Here is an 18,891-nt window from a genome sequence, read left to right as displayed (position 1 = left end):
GGTTTATTTTTGGTAATCAGCTTGATCCATTGTTCTGCACGTTTTTGTATATTAAACTTCATAATATTATCAAAAATGATATTAGGAAAAATTCAAGAATATTATCCTGCCTTGCTATTAAGCTACATACTGACTCACAAAGAATATCATATGTAGTTTTCATTGTAAAGACTTTTTTTGGTGAGGCAGTTATATTAAGTGGCTTCCTTAAGTCACACTGGTAGTAAGTGTCATGTGTCTGAGGCTGAAAATGAACTCAGGTTCTCCTGATTCCAAGACTGGTGCTCTATCTACTGTGCTACTCGGCTGCTCCTTTATTAAAGACTGAATAGAATAATAAAAGGATTATTAAGATGATCAAGATGATAGAAGAGGATTCTTCAGTTTGCAAAGTTTCAGAGGATTAGAAAGGGATTAGATTAGTCTAAAATTGTAATGTTTAAGAAACCCTGTTATATAAGAATTCCAGCATCCTTTAAAGCATGAGGGCATGGTAAATTTACCAATGGAAAATGATAGCATGAAACATATATTGTATCTAGGATATACTACAACATATCTAACATATATAGGACTGCTTGCCATCTAGGGAATGGGGTGGAAGGAGGGAGGGGAAAAATTGGAACAGAAATGAGTACAAGGGATAATGTTGTAAAAAAAATTACCCTGGCATGGATTCTGTCAATATAAAGTTATTATAAAATAAAATAAAATATTAAAAAAAAAGAAAAAAGAAAATGATAGCATGTAGTAAATTTGAATAATATGTTTTCCAAAAGAGGGAAATATGGCTCAATATATATGTATATGTGTGTGTTTATGTATGTATGTACAGATATATATTAAATATTAATGGAGGAAAAGATTTTTAATGAATATACATGACATGTACATAATAGGTTAAGAGAAATTAGGCATTTGAAGTAAGTGTGCTCCTTAACTTTTGAAATTGAAACCTAGAATACCCAACCATAACATTTCTTCATCTGATAAAAGATTTGTATTTCTTTTGTAATCCTTTTGCTTTACTCATACCTTTCCCCTACAGTCTTTTTATCAAATTGGTTTTATTGTTATACCTACTCTTTATCTTCATTTTTTTGCCTGTTGACTTTTTCCCCTTTGTCTAAAATCACATTCCTGTCTCTTGTACTTTAAAAAAAAAAAAATCACAATCACAAAAGGCCAAATTACAGATAACATGAATATGTGGTATTTCTTTTTTTTCCTCCCTGCTGTCTCCATCTCAGTATGTGGTATTTATAAGTCAATGTGTAGAGATTTTTATGCAGAATTTGACACCATTCATCCATCTAGAGTAGAGCTTCTTAAACTTTCTACTTGTGACCCCAAGAAATTTTTAAGCAACTCCTGGTATCCAGATATATAAAATAAGCATACAAACTAAACATTTACTGTCAATAAATCACACTCACATGTTCAGTTGAAAAGTTTTGATCTAGAGTACTGAGAAGGTAAGTAACTTGCCCAAAGTCATATATTGTAATTTTTGATTTGGGCCATGTGAACTGATTTTTTTTTTTTTACCAGTTGGCTAGGTAACTCTAAAACTATCAGTTACTAAGAATATATTAAATTATATTGTTAGATTCAGTTTTTTTTTTCATCCTGGAGTTTCCTGACTTTGAAATGAAGATAAGAGGAAAACAAAAACTTGGGTATAATGATCTTGATTTTCTTAAAAAGATTATAGTTTCAACTGAGGAAAATAAGATTTCAAATAGCTTCCATAGGAAACATGATAAGAAATCAGTTAGGGAAGAATATAAGGAATATTTCAATGAGGACATAGTTGAAATTGGATAACATTGAATTTATAATATACATACCTAAATCCGCATGATTATATTTTCAATTCCATTCAATTCTCCGTGAATAAATGTAAAGGATGCAGATAAAGAAATAATCTAGGAATGAGCTTTGTCAAAGAATGATTTGTAGTAGGATAGAGGGATTCAATAGCAAAAGACCATATAAAGTTGAATTGACTAATAATGGGATTGTGATTGGAAGGGGAGAAAAGTGGCAATGTCTTGAGGTGACCTGAAAATGAGGTGAAAAAAGAAATTGAGATGAGGACAGAGAATAGATGTAGGAGGAATGAAATATAAACTTAATGATAAGTGGAATATTTTTGGGGTAATAATGTGAACATCCCCATATGTATAGGAATTGGAATGAAAAAATTGTTCACCAGATTTAAGAAGATTGAAAATTTGGATGGTTAGGGGGTTTGATATAGTTTCATTATAGATATTCAAATTAGAAGGGCAGAATTTGGGGAGTAGAGGAAGTTAGTAAGCTAGGTCCTGAAATCCTTGAGAAAGAAAGGCTCATGGCTTTGCTTCTTCTATATAATAACCAGGGTAATCTGAATTGGGATGTGGGGTGGGAAATAATTTAGTGAATTTTGAGAATAGTAATGATGATGATGATAATGATCATCATCATCAGACACTGAAGGTCAAAGGTGCTAAAGCCCTGAAAATAGCATTGCGATGCATACAGTGAGACTTCATGGTGATTAGTATGATTGTTGTGTATGGGAAAACTTGGCAAATAGCTGGCTGTTTTAGAAAACTATCTTAGAAATTTGAGAGAACAAATCACTTTTAATCAAATAAAATATTGCGAACAGAATTTTAGCAGAAAAATAAAGCTTTTCTTAACATTGCCATCTGAAATACAAAATAACAATGAACATAAGAATGAGGGAAATGGACATTGTATTCCTACTTTGAAAGGCAAAAAAAGAGAGGGTCAACAGTTATTAGAGTTAAAATTTACAAATATGAAAAAGTGTTTTCTAATTAAACTGATTCATTTGGAATTTAGACTGTAGTTTAAAGATAATCTAAATGCCTTCTTGTAAACTTTAAAAGTAATGTTTTGAGTTAATCTAAGATAGTCCCTTATCCAAAATCTTTTAACTATTTAGTAGCAGAGCCAATTTCCTATTATTCCTTTCCTTATTCTTCACTGTCTCCCAAAGTTCCAGAATGGTGAGTGAGAGGAGAAATGTTAGGGAAAAGATCAGAATAATGTAGTTGACAATGGGAAAAACAGTCTTGCACTTGGGATAATAGGATTTAGAGACTTTGGTCATTTACTATAACCGCATCATTTTATGGCCAAGATATTTATTCAGAGAAATCACTTTTGGGTGAGTGATCACCCAAAATCATAGAGGCTGCTGACCTAGGATTCTAATTCAATCTCCAAAATTTCTTTGACCATTACATCTTTGAATCATGAAACAATAATGTACTACTGTACATTTCTGATGGATTTGTAATTTATGATGTCAGACCCACCATCCAATGGTACTTGATAATGATAGTTTTCATGTTTTTAATAATTGACATAAGTAGATATATAGTACAGTTTATGTTTGGTACAATTCAGGCATCTTCTGCATGAAACCCTTCTTGTACTTTCTCCAAGCATTAATTCTTTTCTATTACAAAGTACCTTGTATTGGACTACTTTGTACATGTATGGATATAAACTTTGTGTTTATGCTGTATATATTTTTATACTTTCTTTTGCCCTCATTAGAATGTAAACCCCTTTCTAGAATTCTTTGAACATGTATCTAAGTGCCTAGTACATAGTAAGTATTGATTATCTTGTACATATTTGTACATAGCAGTCTATTTTTGCTGGTTTTTCTTTTAATCTATGTATTTAATCTAACAATGTTTAAGGTATAGATAGATCTCTTATCTTTGGTCCTTCCCCTCCCTCTATGATCAGGATTATAATCTATATTTCTTTTATAGTAAATGGAGTTCCATGGCCTCAGGAAGCAACAAGACGAAATAGCCATACTTTTAACTGCCGGATGCTAATTCGCCCTCCAGATGAACCAGGTACAGAAAATCAAGAAGCTTGCCAGCGGTATGAAGTAATGCAATGTTTCACTGTGTCACAGCCTAAATCAATCCAGGAAGAAGGAGAAGGTATGGTCTTTTTTTTGCATGTGTAGTTGTTTTTGTTTTTCTGAGACTTTAGGAAATAGTTGCATTCAATTTGCATCTTTAAGAAGATATTTTTCATTGTAGCCTGTATTCAGTTTGGATTCAAACTTTAAAAAAAAAATCTGTATGAATACATCTATTCACCATATAAACTGATAGCTCAAAAATCTCAAATGTGTACTGATTCCTTTCCTTTCTAATTTCATCCTCTGTACATTTAAAGTACTGCAGTGAATATTTCAAGGAAGGATTTTCAAAATTATGTTTACTAATAGATTCATTTGTTAAACAAGATGAAAGTTGAGAATTTTACTTAAAGAATCAGGCACAGGTTTTTTGGAGTGGACTTTGAATATGGAAGTAAAATTTTCTTTGTGTATGTGTTTTGAGTCTCAAAACTCTGCCCTGTGTAAGATACCCAGATTCTCAATTCATAGTTTGATGAATTGAGGAAACATTTTTAAAAGCAGCAGAAATATCCGCATATAGATACATGCACATTTATACATAAATATATATGTGTGTGTGTGTGTGTGTGTGTGCGTGCGTGCATATATGAGAATATCTGTGCATATAAAATGTTGCATATATTGTATTATAAAATATGTTAATTGTTTATATATGTGTGTGTATAGGTTTTGTACACACACTACATGTTTTTGCTATTCACTTATTTCAGTCATGTATGACTTTTCATGACCTCTATTTAAGGGCAAAAATAGTGGAATGGCTTACCATTTCCTTCTCCAACTTATTTGACAGAATTAAATGACTTTCCCAGGGCCACATATGTGGCCATAATGTATGTGTCTGAAGCCATATTTGAATTTAGATCTTTCTGGACCTATATGCCATTTAGCTGTCCTATTATATGCTACATACATACTTATGTGTGTGTCCATATTTTTTGGTTGATTTTTAGCCTTTTTAAAAAACTTTTTTTTTTTTTAGTTTTTAGTACTTTTTAATCCTTTCCACTCTTTATATCAAATTATAAATTGAATAATTTGGTATTTTATATGGAGCAGAGCTTTGGGACTCCTCTAAGAAATTGTGTATCTTAAAAACATTATTACCTCTGGCAAGATCAGTTTGATGCTACTTGAAAAATTAGTTGGCAATCTTTTTTTCCTGTGTATAGTTATTAATTCTCTACAATGCTATAGTGAGAGAGTTGTGACAGATTTTGTTGTTATTGGTTACTGATAAGCATAGAAACTTGATTGAATACTAGATACATGAATCTACATGGTAAGGAAATAATTATTATTTCCTAACCTAGATATTCTACTTAAAACTGCAACTGCTGATATAATTTTAACGATAAAATTTTATTATTTCAGTATATTTTATCAGGAATCTTTTGCCTTAAAATGTTGATTGTTTTTAATTGCACATGTCAATTCCTTTCCTTCCTTCTTTTCTCCTCTCCTTTTCTCTCCTCTCTTCTTCTTTCATAGATTTCCAGTCATGTTTGATTTGTATTGCACGGCGTTTACCTCGTCCTGCAGCTATTACGGGTTCAGAATCATTTATGACCAAGCAAGATACTACAGGTACAAAGTGTGTGGTTACAATGTGATATAGAACTTTACTATGATTTTCTTAAGAAATTTAAACCACTTAGAAAATTTTCAAAGCTAAAACAGCTGTATGTTATATATTATTCTAAATAACATGGCACACGTGTTTCTTAAATAATACAGGGAGATGGTTAGAACTCTTGTGATTTCATTGATATAAGGAATTCCAAGATGAGGGTACTGTCTCTAACAGCGCATTTTCTGCAATTTAGGCTCAGGGCTGGAAACAAAAGTAGGCATTTATATTGTACTTTATTAATCTCATCTCCTTTTAGCCTCATAAAAACCCTATTACCATATATCTCAGTTACACATTTTTGCTTCATTGTTCATTAGAGATACCCAGATGAATTTACAAGTAAATTCTATCAAGCATTCAAAGATTAATTAACTGTGCTTTATACAAATTATTCTTTTTTTTTTTTTTAATAACTTTTTATTGACAGAACCCATGCCAGGGTAATTTTTTACAGCATTATCCCTTGCACTCACTTCTGTTCCTATTTTTCCCCTCCCTCCCTCCACCTCCTCTCCCAGATGGCAAGCAGTCCTTTACATGTTGAATAGGTTACAGTATATCCTAGATACAATATATGTGTGCAGAACCGAACAGTTTTCTTGTTGCACAGGGAGAATTGGATTCAGAAGGTATAAATAACATGGGAAGAAAAACAAAAATGCAAGCAGTTTATATTCATTTCCCAGTGTTCTTTCTTTGGGTGTAGCTGCTTCTGTCCATCATTGATGAACTGAAACTGAGTTAGGTCTCTTTATCGAAGAGATCCACTTCCATCAGAATACATCCTCAAACAGTATCATTGTTGAGGTATATAATGTTCTCCTGGTTCAGTCATTTCACTTAGCATCAGTTCATGTAAGTCTCTCCAAGCCTCTCTGTATTCATCCTGCTGGTCATTCCTTACAGAACAATAATATTCCATAACATTCATATACCACAATTTACTCAACCATTCTCCAATTGATGGGCATCCATTCATTTTCCAGCTTCTAGTCACTACAAACAGGGCTGCCACAAACATTTTGGCACATACAGGTCCCTTTCCCTTTTTTAGTATCTTTTTGGGGTATAAGCCCAGTAGAAACACTGCTGGATCAAAGGGTATGCACAGTTTGATAACTTTTTGAGCATAGTTCCAAATTGTTCTCCAGAATGGCTGGATGTGTTCACAATTCCACCAACAATGTATCAGTGTCCCTGTTTTCCAACATTCCGCATTATCTTTCCCTGTTACTCTAGCCAATCTGACAGGTGTGTAGTGGTATCTCAGAGTTGTCTTAATTTGTATTTCTCTGATTAATAATGATTTGGAGCATATTTTCATATGTCTATAAATAGTTTAAATTTCTTCATCTGAGAATTGTCTGTATACAAATTATTCTTAAAAAAGAGAAAGGAATCATCAAATTCTTTTTAAGAAACAAGTCCTTTTATTTTCATGTATTTACATAGACTATCCTCTGTGCTTAGAATATTCTTACTACACTATGTAGATCTACTGGTTTCTCTCAAAATTCACCTCAAGTGCTACTGATGAAATTTGGTGCAGGGCAGTGAGTTGTGGGAACCCCTTTGGTCGGTGCAGAGTCTTTTGTAAAGGAACTTACTAACCCGAAAAGCTAGACTGGCAAAAAGAAATTTATTATTGCCATTAGGAAGTCAGCCTTTGCTATGCATGAAGAGAAAGACTGAATTGCTTGGTGGCAAGGTCCTGACAGAGATATATAAAGTTTTAGCAGAAAAATCCTATCCTAGCAGAGAAAGTGAATGAGATCTTGTTAGGGAAATATGTGAGAAAGATAAATAGAGGGTAACGCTGAAAGAGAATGTCTTTCAGTACAGAGAGTCCCTTCCAAGTAGCTATGCCAAGGGAGGTCATGGCATGATTCCTGCTTTGAGGTCCTCTGCTGCAAAGGATTGAGCCCAGCTGCTTCCTTTTATAATTGAAACCTTGGGTAGAAGCCAGGGGCAGCTCTTACTAGTGGCTGGGATCAGTTTGAGCTGGAATCAGAATAGAGAATCTTGGATTTGAATGAGTGGTCCTGGACTCAACTAGTCCTATCCAGATAACAGAATGAAACTACTTTATCTTGATTCCCTGGGATGGATCTCTCAGGGGAGAATCTCTCAGGGGAGAACTTAGCATTCCCTCCTTCCCTCCCCACCCCCCCAACCAAAGTCAGAGAGAGAAAAAGGGAGTTTTAGGGCTCCCCTCATCATTATCTGTAGAAAACAGTGATCCTCCTAGTTGCCAATGGCTTATTTTTTTTTATCAATACCTTATGTTTGTATTTCTCATTAAAAAATTATAAACTTCTTGAAGGGAAGGACTATTTTTGTCTTTTAATGAGGGCCAATTCCTGGCACATAATATATGCTTAGTAAATGCTCGTTGAATCAAGTTTAAAATTTTAATCTTGTTAATAAACTCTCCTCAATTTGTCCTCTCCTCCTATGTCTCTTGTTTAATGGCAGTTCATGCCTTCCTAAACTCCAGTACTGGATTACATGGATCATCCTTCTCTGATTCTACTTAAGTTATACTGAATAGTGCTCAAGAGAGTCACTGAGATATTCAGATTGGGTCCATTACAGATTTTTCAAGTAATTTCAGCTAGGCCCTTACTAAAAAGCATTCCCTCCGCCCCCCTCTAAATTAATTATATTTTATACTCCCAATAATGATTTTTTCCATACCTTTTCCTTTTTTCCCTCAAATCTTCCCTGACACATACTTCTCAACAGAATTGTGTGTAGTGTATTGTATTGTATTGTATTGAGTAATGAGAAAAAACTAGGAAAATTCACTGTTATTTCCCCCTTCTACCACATTTTACAAAGTTCCAAAATCCTTTAAAATGCATTCTAATTTTTCTTTTGTTTGATGAAAAACTTCTCTTTTTTCTTTGCTAAAGCTAACCACTTTATCTATACGTTTAATCTTATATCCTCTCTTAGGTGACCCCCATCTTCTATCTAATCTAATGATTTTTCCCTAACCTTTGGTTTCTTCTGTGCTTCCTTACCTAGAATCTTTTACCAATCTACATTAGACTCAATCATCCTTTGAAGGTGTCACTCTGTTTTAAAATTCAAATTCCTAAGAAAAGTCAACTGTTTCTTATTGCCTCTACTTCCTCTTATTTCTTAGTCACTCAAATTGTGTGCTCTAAAGTTATTAATGATTTCATGAATACTAAATCCTAAGACATTCAGGCATTAGTTTACAGTCCCAAGTAGAAAAGTGGGAAAATTCCTGCTCCCTAAGAGCTTATCTTCATTGATAATTTGATTAGGGAATGCAATATTAAATATATAATTAGAATATCTGAATTTAAATTCTGATTCTACCATTTACTACTCTTGAGTCCTTAAGCAAGTAACTTGATCTCCCTGGGTTCCAGCTTCCCCACTTGTAAAGTAAGGGATTTAGACTAGATCATCCCTAATTCTTTGCAACTCTGTATTCTTTGATTGTGTAATTATGATTTGTCTCTCCTCCCACCTTTCCAGTGTAACCAATGAACATTTTTAATGTCAATTTCTTGAATATTCACATCTTGACCATGTTGTATTCATGAGTTCAATACAATATTCTGAATTTTTAAAAATGAAAAGTTATTTTTGGATTATTTCTTTTCAATTAGAATGAATAGTTAAGTAATTAATTATTAATTAGGTAATTAATAATTAGAAATTAATAATTAAGTTCTATGTTTTTTCTCTGTCTTCTAATTAATGTTTTTGAGATGTAGCTGTTCATTTGGAAATGTGGACTATGACTTATAACTATATTTGACTGTCTATATGTGAATTTATCAAAAAGGTATAATTGACTTGAAATTTCTTTGTTTAGGCAAAATCATCTCTATTGACACCAGCTCCTTGAGAGCTGCTGGTAGAACTGGCTGGGAAGATTTAGTGAGGAAATGCATTTACGCCTTTTTTCAGCCTCAAGGCAGAGAGCCATCTTATGCCAGGCAGCTATTTCAAGAAGGTAAAATTCTTCTTCCTTAGCTTTGTTTAAATAGTAATGTTTTATAAATGTTGTTGCTTAATAAGTATTTTTGCTAAATTAGATTTTTATGATAATCAAATACAATAGGGAAAATGTGGAAAATAATTATTAATGAATAAAGAACTGGTTTTTGAATTTATAAGAAACAAGTTCAAGTACATATAGCACCTCCATTTTTTTTTTTAATTAAAGCTTTTTATTTTCAGAACATGCATGGATAATTTTTCAACATTAACCCTTGTAAAACCTTGTGTTCTAATTTCCACTTTTCTTCTCCCCCACCTCCTCATCTAGATGGCAAGTAATCCAGTATATGTTAAACATGGTAAAAATATATGTTGAAATCAATATATGCATACATATTTATACAATTAAATTGTTGTAAAAGAAAAGTCAAATCAAAAAGAGAAAAATAATAAGGAAGAAAATAAAATGCAAGCAAACAACAAAAAGAGGGGAAATGCTAAGTTGTGATCCACAATCTTCTTTCTGAGTGTAGATGGCTCTCTTTATCACAACACCATTGGAACTAGACTGAGTCATCTCATTGTTGAAAAGAGCCATGTCCATCAGAATTGATTATCATATCTTCTTGTTGCCATGTATAGTGATTTCTTGATTCTGCACTTTTCCTAGCATTAGTTCCTGTAAGTCTTTCTAGGCCTCTCTGAAATCATCCTGTTGATCTTTTCTTTTACAACAATAAAATTCAATAAAATTCATATACCACAACTTATTCAGCCATTCTCCAACTGATGGGCATTTACTGTTTCCAGTTTCTTGCCACTACAAAAAGGGCTGCCACAAACATTTTTGCACATTTTGTCCCTTTCCCTCCTTTAAGATCTCTAAGCCTGGTAGAAATGATGAGGTTTAGATTTGGGGAACCCAAATGAATTTAGGGTTTCTGGTGGTCAGGGAGTTAAATGAGGTCTAGTGGCAAGTTCGGGGTTCAGGGAATCAAATGGAGGGATTTGTCTCCCCTACAACCCCTTGGGATTAGCACAAGCATAGCTTCTCTGTTAAGAAATTTACAGACCCAAAAACATAGATTGATAAAAGAAGTTATGGGGTTTGGAAGTAAGGTTAAAGTCTGGTTAAGGAAATAGGTGAGGGTAAAGAGAAGATGGCACTGGAAAAGAGTAGTCCAGTGGGCAGAGGCTCCTTGGAGTGCAAAGCATGGTTGGAACCTCTGCAAAGGTTTCAGCTAGGACTAGAATTTGAATTGAATTCAATGAGTTTCAGAATTGAGCTGACCCCAACCAGATAACAAAGATGAAACTGTTTGTCCTTGGGGCGAGATCCCTCACTGAGGCAGAGTTGAAGGAGATTTTCTCCTTTAAGGATTTTCAGAGTTTTGGGGTCCCCTCTTCAGAAACACTGCTGGATCAAAGGATGTGCATATTTTGATAAGCCTTTGGGCATAGTTCCAAATTGCTCTTCAGAATGGTTGGCTCAATTCACAACTCCATCAACAATGTCCCAGTTTTCCCACATCCCCACCAACATTTGACATTTTTTTCCCTGTCATTTTCGTCAGCCTGAGAGGTGTGTAGTGATACTCCAGTTATCTTAATTTGCATTTCTCTGATCAAGAATATTTTAGAGCATCTTTTCATATGACTAAAAATAGTTTCAATTTCTTCATCTGGAAATAAAGACTTTTTAAAGAAAAAATGTGGAAACAGCAAAATGATATATATGAGTGATCTGTTGAGTGTTATCTATATAATTTATAAAAGAATCGTTTTTAAACTTTTTAAATATAACCATAGGTTTTCATAAAATTTTCTTCAAGTGTTCCCTGAAAGAAAATGTGGTCATTTAAGGCAAAGTATTTGTGAATAATATTTGTAGAGAAGAAACTTAATATCATAAAGAAGCTATTTCTAAAACATGAAAATGAGTTACTGCTGGGAATGATTTACGTAAACATTCTCTTTAGAGAGATTTTTGTAAGCTCCATTTTAGAAGGGTATGACATTAAAGGAAAAATTACTGGATTTAGAGTCAGAAGACCTAATATTCAAATCCAGATTCTACTACTGTCTGCCTAGTTTATTCTCTCTCACACAAACACACATACACAGACACACACACAAGTCTTCTACTAAATGATTTCTAAGGTCCCCTATGTCTCTAAAGTCTATATCCTAGGTGCCATATGATCCTTTTTGAGTAATCTTTAAGTGAAAAAAAAAAGTGTAATTCTAATTGTTGTTTAGGGTCCTAAAGATAGGTAAGCAGAAACACTAATTCTAGATCTTTCTTAAAATTAAACCTTTTCAAAGCACATAGTTCTCTGTATCCATCACTTTGGAAATCTTTGATAGCCTCTGCTTGTTGTTTTCATTCATCTCTTGATACTGTCACACCTTTCAGGGAAAAGGTTCTATTTGTCTTCCAAATTTCTTCAATTCCTTTTTCCTCATGGCAGAAAACCACCATACTTTGATATTCCTCAAGTTAGCATAAAACTTACAAATCAGGAAACTTTTCTTGTTTCCTTCCACTTCTGCTCACCTCCATGCCCTCTAATACCAGTGGTTGTTATAATAAACCATTATAAACCACTTTCTTAAACCATAGTGTATAATTCTTAGATCAGCTTCTATCCTTGAGTAAGAATCTTTATATCTGTGCATTGCTTTGATGCTAAAACATTTTGTCTATTTAGTTTTTTTTTTTTTTTAATTTAAATTTTATTTTATTTAATAATAACTTTGTATTGACAGAATCCATGCCAGGATAATTTTTTTACAACATTATCCCTTGCACTCGCTTATGTTTCGTCTATTTAGTTTTTAACAAACTTTTGATTCTCAGACCTTCAGGGAAGCATGAAATCTTACAACCTCAACTTGTTTTCTTCTCTTTCAAGAGATGAGCCTTTCGACATCCATTATTGCCTTCCCTTATTATTGCAATAGAAGACTGCATGTTATTTTGGCTTCTTTTCTCTTTCTACTTGAAATCTTTGAAATATGTCTTGTTTTTTGGTATCCAGACTATAAATTAGAGAAAATTATTCTAGGGAATTACTTGAGTTTGAGATAAAACATATCTTTCATCACTATGTAAACAAACCAGTCATTAAAATTGTGGGGATGATTCAGATTTGGGAATTGACATGATTGATGACGGTCAAGCAGACTGGGAATTAAAATCATAGGATCGTTGATTTAGACCCAGGAGGGATCAAAAAGTCATTTAGTCCAACTTTCATATTTAATGATATGGGTTGATAGAACCTGGCATTCTTTCCTATGCTTTTAAGATTTGTAATGTGTTTTATATATATTATCACATTTCATTCTCACCTCAATAGATAGAATAGATATTATATCTACATTATACCAATGCATAAACTGAGACCTAGAAAGATTAAGTGACTCAATCTTCTGCCACATGTAGTAAATAAAAGAGCTGGCATTTGAACTTAGTTCTTCTGGCTCTGTTCTTTTCATTGTTTCACTGTTTCTGATCCATCACCAAGGGAATCATTGAACTAACTGAGAGGACAGAGTCTGATGTAGCCAGAAGACATGTAATGGGAAGGGACCAAATGCCTTCAAAGCCACAATGAAAATGAAGACCAGATTCTGGGCATGTTCAAGAGTGTGAGGATTGTTTAGTTACTTCAATTCAACAACAGCCTTATTAATTCTAACACCAGTCTCTAACTTGGAAGACTGTGGATTATTGACATCTAATGAGTGCTGTTTCTAGTATAAGGTGAACAAAGCTTTTTTCCAGGGTCCCTCTTTCCCTGACAGCAGCCACACAGGGAGTTTTGACTTCTTCTAGGAATTCTCATTATCCCCAGTAGAACACAGCTTCTGATCAGTTTTTGATGATGAGGTCTCTAATAGATAGTAAAATTTCTTTTCTGTCTCACAACCAACTTGACATAAGTGTGGAGAGATGTCTTACTAGAAAATTGGTCATTAATTTGAGCAATCATAGTAATATATGAAACAAAAAAACTATAAATTTTTGTCCTGGCTCAGTGATTCCTGGAAAATAACTTATTTTTGACAACAATGTAAATTATGTCTAAAATCCCTTCTGGTTTTATAATTATATTCTATCATCTAGTAGATGTAACTACTAAGTTCCTGTTAAGATAACAACTAGGGTGTGTTTTTGCTTGTGGATGTCTGATTTGGAATGGAATTTAATTAAAACTAATGAAACTGAAAGTGATGATCAACTATGACACTGACATGTCAAATGGCTTTGGAGAGAAAAAATGTTGAATCAGGTCAATTAAAGTAGAAGTGGATCCTAGAATATTGTACAGAGTGATGATATTATGGGAGAGATATTTCTGATGGTTAACGTTTCCTTTTTAAATTAAAAAAAATTTTTTTTCAGTTATTAAAATATTTTTCTCCCCATCTCCTATCTGAGAAAAAAGAAAAAGAAATTCTTTGTAATATATAAACATAATCAAGCAAAACAAATTTCTGTATTGGCTATGTCCAAAATTATCTGTTTTATTCTAAATATTAGTCCATAATTTCTTTTTTTGGGGATTCATAGAATTTTTCATTATCAATGCTTTGGAACCATAATTGATAATTACTTAATATTTCATTTTAAACCTCTAGATTTTTCTTTATTATAAAAGAGTTTATCAGATTGTTTATTTAAATGTCATAAATTGTTAGGTTTTTTTTGTTTGATTTGTTTCATATTTAAAACCTTTATAGAATGCATCTAGTTGTGGCTTTCATTCATATTTTCAGATTTCATTAAAAAAGACATACCTTCATGTTTTATTGCTCATTAAGTGTTCATTTATATAAGATACAATTTACTTTCATAATATAAATCTTTTCAGAGATTTATAGGGTTCACAATAAATCAAAAGACCTATATTATAAAAAGTCATGAATCTTAATTTCTTGAGTGCAGTGTGAAATCTTCTAGTTTTTGTACCCTTTTCATGAGATTATGTCCTATGTGTATTATAGATTTTGAGGAAGGAACTGTTTTTTCTTTAGCTTTATAACATATACCCAAATCAATAATTAAATAATTGGTAATATGGAAAGAAGATGCCTTCTTACCTCAAATTATACATGGCTTCAAAAGCTCTTCAGGATTTTTGTTTATATGTTCTTCAACTGTTTTAATATAGGGTGGAATTCTTTCATGATAGTGAAATAGAGGGATAGAAATATTATCTATGTTAAAGGCTAGGCATATCCATTATTTTTATATAGTATATATTGTTCATGATGTTTCAGGGTACACATTTTTTCTCATGACTACTTTGAATCACCTGTATATCTTTTCTGGAAGCTTTATATGCATCAAGATATATTGATGACTTTCAGGTCTAAAATGTTATGCCAGTAGAATGCATGTTCTTACTGGTTTCACCAAGTCGAGGTCTCTAATTAATGATAACTTTTGTTTTCTGACTCACAACCAACCTAAGTGTGGAGAAGCTTCCCATTACAAGGTTTTTCATTATTTTGTGTAATCATTGTAATACATGAAATAAAGAAAAATATAAAATTGTACATAGTCCTTTTTGCTTTTGGTAGCAACATAATGAAAAAAGGGCAAAGAGTGCCAAATATTATATTACTCTTATGTCATCTGTAATCATTTATTTAACTATTGGTGCTCTTAATATGCAATATTTGTTCAGTGACTTGACAACATCTAACAACATTGTGCACATCTTCTTTGGCCAATTTTTGGAAAGGCATGAATAATAGTCCTCCAGGGAAAGAAAACCATGAAGGATGATATTCTTCATCAGTATAGGCAGTAGCCACCAAAATGAGATTAAAAAAAAAATCCATGTAAATATTTCTGAATCTAGAGACTAAGTCTTGTTACAAAAGGATCAGAAACCAGGGAAGTGTTTCATAATATTGATTTTCCAATTTTGGGAGACTTCTTGCCTGTTCCTTTTGTGAGAAGGCTGTCATTAAATTGCAATAAATTGAAACCTGACATCAACAGAGGTCTAATGTGTTTCATCCACAATGACTTTCTTTCACCTGTCCACAATGTCTGATCCTAGCTAAGAATATAAAAGTAAACTGCAGGAGCAGGTATCATATATAAGAGCATTTGACAAGCTGTAGGTACATATAAGACTTGGTAATAGTCCTTTGCCCTAGAATTAAGTGTCAAAATTTTAACTAGGTTTCTCTTTTGTTTGAAACAGTGATGACTCGTGGCACTGCCTTCAGCCCATCCTATAGGTTCATATTGAATGATGGGACAATGCTTAGCGCCCACACCAAGTGTAAACTTTGCTACCCTCAAAGTCCAGATATGCAGCCTTTCATCATGGGAATTCATATCATCGACAGGTACTACTTATTTGGAGAGCTTCATATGAAATCAACCAGTTCATCATTATTTTTATTCTCTTTATGATTAGAAATACAATTTCTAAATTAACATGAAACCAGTGTTTCATGAAAATATTATCTATACCCATAATGTTTTTTGTAGTTTTCTCACCTCATATTACTTTGTAGCTTAAAAAGAGGAAAGGAAGGACAAAAGTAGAATTAGCTACTTTAGAAAAAAGAAATGTTTAAAAACAAGTAATTTCACCTTTTAAGAACTGATGGTTAATAGGACTGCATTAAAGGTTGGAATTTAAAAAATTAATTTCACTAGAATAGGCTAACATTATAATAATAAAAAACTTTGCTTTCATTAAGGCAAGCTTGATGATTCTTCACCTTAAAATTATGAGAATTGATGGTTTTTCTGTATGTTATCAATTTGTTAAAAATATAATAATTCTTGGTGTATTCTAATTGATATTTTGTTCACTTCTCTAAGACAGTGATGTCAAACTCAAAAAGAAATAGATCTCTGAAGCGGCATATTGTCTTAGAAAACCACAAAATAATATTGTTATATTGTATTTAAAAATATTTTGTTACCTATTTTCCAGTTATATTTTAGTTTTCCTAGGGTGCATGGGGGATTCAAGAGTTTGACATTTCAGATACATACACATTCATGCATTATTATGTTAAGACATTTTTTTCTATGAAAAATTCAAATCCCTAGTGTTCAGAATTATTTGACATTACCTGAGCAAAGTAAATTACTTCTTCATTTTCTTTTCCTACATTTGAGTTATTTGCTTGTTTTTATGTGTCAACATTAATGTCTAGTTTTTTATCAGAACAACAGTGTGATTAGATTCATTTAATAAATACTGTGCAAATTTGAATTCAATACAGAATCTCTTCCAGGATCTGGAAATAGCATTAAACTTTAGCTGCTATAAGTACTTTCCTCCCCCCTATAAACTCTGTGGCAGTGTTTTAAAACAATAAATTGTCATTCTTTAATGAGTTATGATGTGGTTGACCTCCAATTTCTTGGCAATTTTGGTGTTAATGAGGCAAATGATATCATTTTTATCATTTGTAGCATTAAAAAGTTAAAAAAGAAACTGATTTAAGATATTTGAGTCACTACTTTTTTCCTCTTTTTTCTAGGGAACACAATGTTCTTTCTCCTCAAGATAACACTAATTCTGGAATGTCACTTCCTCGAATAAACCCATCAATAAATCCTAGTATCTCTCCAGCCCAGGGCATGGCCAGATCATCCACACTTCCACCTTCTAACAACAGCCTGGTGACTCCTAGAGTAAACCACCAACCAAGCTCTGACCTTCATAGCAGCAGCAGTAATAGTAATTCCAACACCAGCCAAGGGAGCTTTGGCTGTTCATCTGGAAATCAAGTTGTAGCCAGTGTTGCCTTAAACCAGGGACAAGCTGGTTCCCAGGGCAGTAATCACTCTTTAAGCCTCAACAATTCACCAATGGATAGTACAGGAATTACCTTAGCACAGTTTATGTCTCCAAGAAGACAAGTTAGTTCTGGATTGGCAACAAGGCCGAGAATGCCAAACAATTCTTTTTCTCCCAATATTCCTTCATTGAGTTCCCCCATTGGTATAGTAGGTAGTGCCTGTGGTAATCCTAATAGGACTTATTCAAACATCCCAGCAACTTCTTTACAGGGTATTAATGAAGGACCCAGTAATTCCATCGGCTTTTCTGCTACTTCTCCTGTTCTCAGACAGATGAGTTCACAAAATTCTCCTAGCAGAATGAATATGCTCCCAACAAAAGCAGAATCCAAAGACAGCAAAGAGATCACTTCTATTTTAAATGAAATGGTCCAATCGGACAACAGTTCAAATGATGTTAAACCACTGGATTCAGGCCTCTTGCATAATAGTGACAAACTTTCAGAGGGAGAAAATAAATATTCTCAAACCAGTCATAAACTAGTGCAGCTTCTAGCAACAACTGCTGAACAGCAGCTACGACACACTGATGCTGATACAAGTGGCAAAGATGCGTTATCTTGTTCAGGCACTTCAACTTCGACATCTAATAACTCTTCATCTTCAAGCAACACTTGCCCTTCTTCTCATAGTTCATTGACTGAGAGACACAAAATTCTACACAGACTCTTACAAGAAGGTAGTCCTTCAGATATAACTACTCTGTCAGTGGAGCATGACAAAAAGGATAATGGTTCTAACTCTGTGAGTAATCAAGTGCCAGGGAACTCCAATATAAAATTAGAACTAGAGGCTTCAAAGAAAAAGGAATCAAAGGACCACCAACTATTGCGGTACCTTTTAGATAAAGATGAGAAAGACTTACGAGCAGTTCCAACCTTGAGTTTGGATGATGTGAAAGTGAAAGTTGAAAAGAAAGAGCAGATGGATCCTTGTAACACAACCCCAACGCCACTTACTAAACCTGCACCAGAGGAAATCAAGTTAGAGTCCCAAAATCAGGTATGTATATTTGTTCCTATAAAACACATGTCCTTAGTTATTATTACTTCATGAGATTTTTCATTTTTTTGAGAGAGACAGTGATGCAAAAATTTTAAATAAAACATTAGCATTTTTTTTTATCACCAAGTGGAATTTATGTCAGGAATGCAGGGCTGGTTCAATATCAGAAAAATTATCACTTTAATCCATCTATAAATTACAAAACAAACAGAAGCCACTTGACTATTTCAGATTTGACAAACTACAATACTCATTCCTATTAAAAATGTTAGAGAGCATAGGGATAAAAGGAACTTTCTTGAAAATTATAAGTAGTATCTACCTAAAACCAACAGGAAGCATTATTTGTAATGGAGAGAAGCTGGATGCATTCCCAATAAGTTCAGGAATGAAACAAGGATGCTCATTATCACTATTATTCAACATTGTACTTTAAATGCTGACTTT

The 18,891-nt window shown here is 33.2% G+C and overlaps 1 protein-coding gene across 10 annotated transcripts in view; it reads left to right on the top strand.

Annotated features, from left to right (window-relative positions):
• Positions 1-18,891, top strand: part of NCOA1 (nuclear receptor coactivator 1) — a 202,818-nt gene that overhangs the window by 126,001 nt on the left and 57,926 nt on the right. For all 10 annotated transcript variants that reach the window (XM_051976364.1, XM_051976360.1, XM_051976366.1 and 7 more), the window contains 5 exons: positions 3,804-3,983; positions 5,462-5,557; positions 9,460-9,600; positions 15,815-15,962; positions 17,118-18,441. In XM_051976364.1, coding sequence (XP_051832324.1) covers positions 3,804-3,983; positions 5,462-5,557; positions 9,460-9,600; positions 15,815-15,962; positions 17,118-18,441 — 1,889 coding nt within the window. The remainder of the gene's footprint in view (positions 1-3,803; positions 3,984-5,461; positions 5,558-9,459; positions 9,601-15,814; positions 15,963-17,117; positions 18,442-18,891) is intronic.

This window comes from Antechinus flavipes, chromosome 2, assembly GCF_016432865.1.
Source record: "Antechinus flavipes isolate AdamAnt ecotype Samford, QLD, Australia chromosome 2, AdamAnt_v2, whole genome shotgun sequence".
Taxonomy (NCBI): Eukaryota; Metazoa; Chordata; class Mammalia; order Dasyuromorphia; family Dasyuridae; genus Antechinus; species Antechinus flavipes.
Note: the sequence above shows the minus strand (reverse complement) of the source record. Positions and strands in the feature narration are given on the sequence as shown.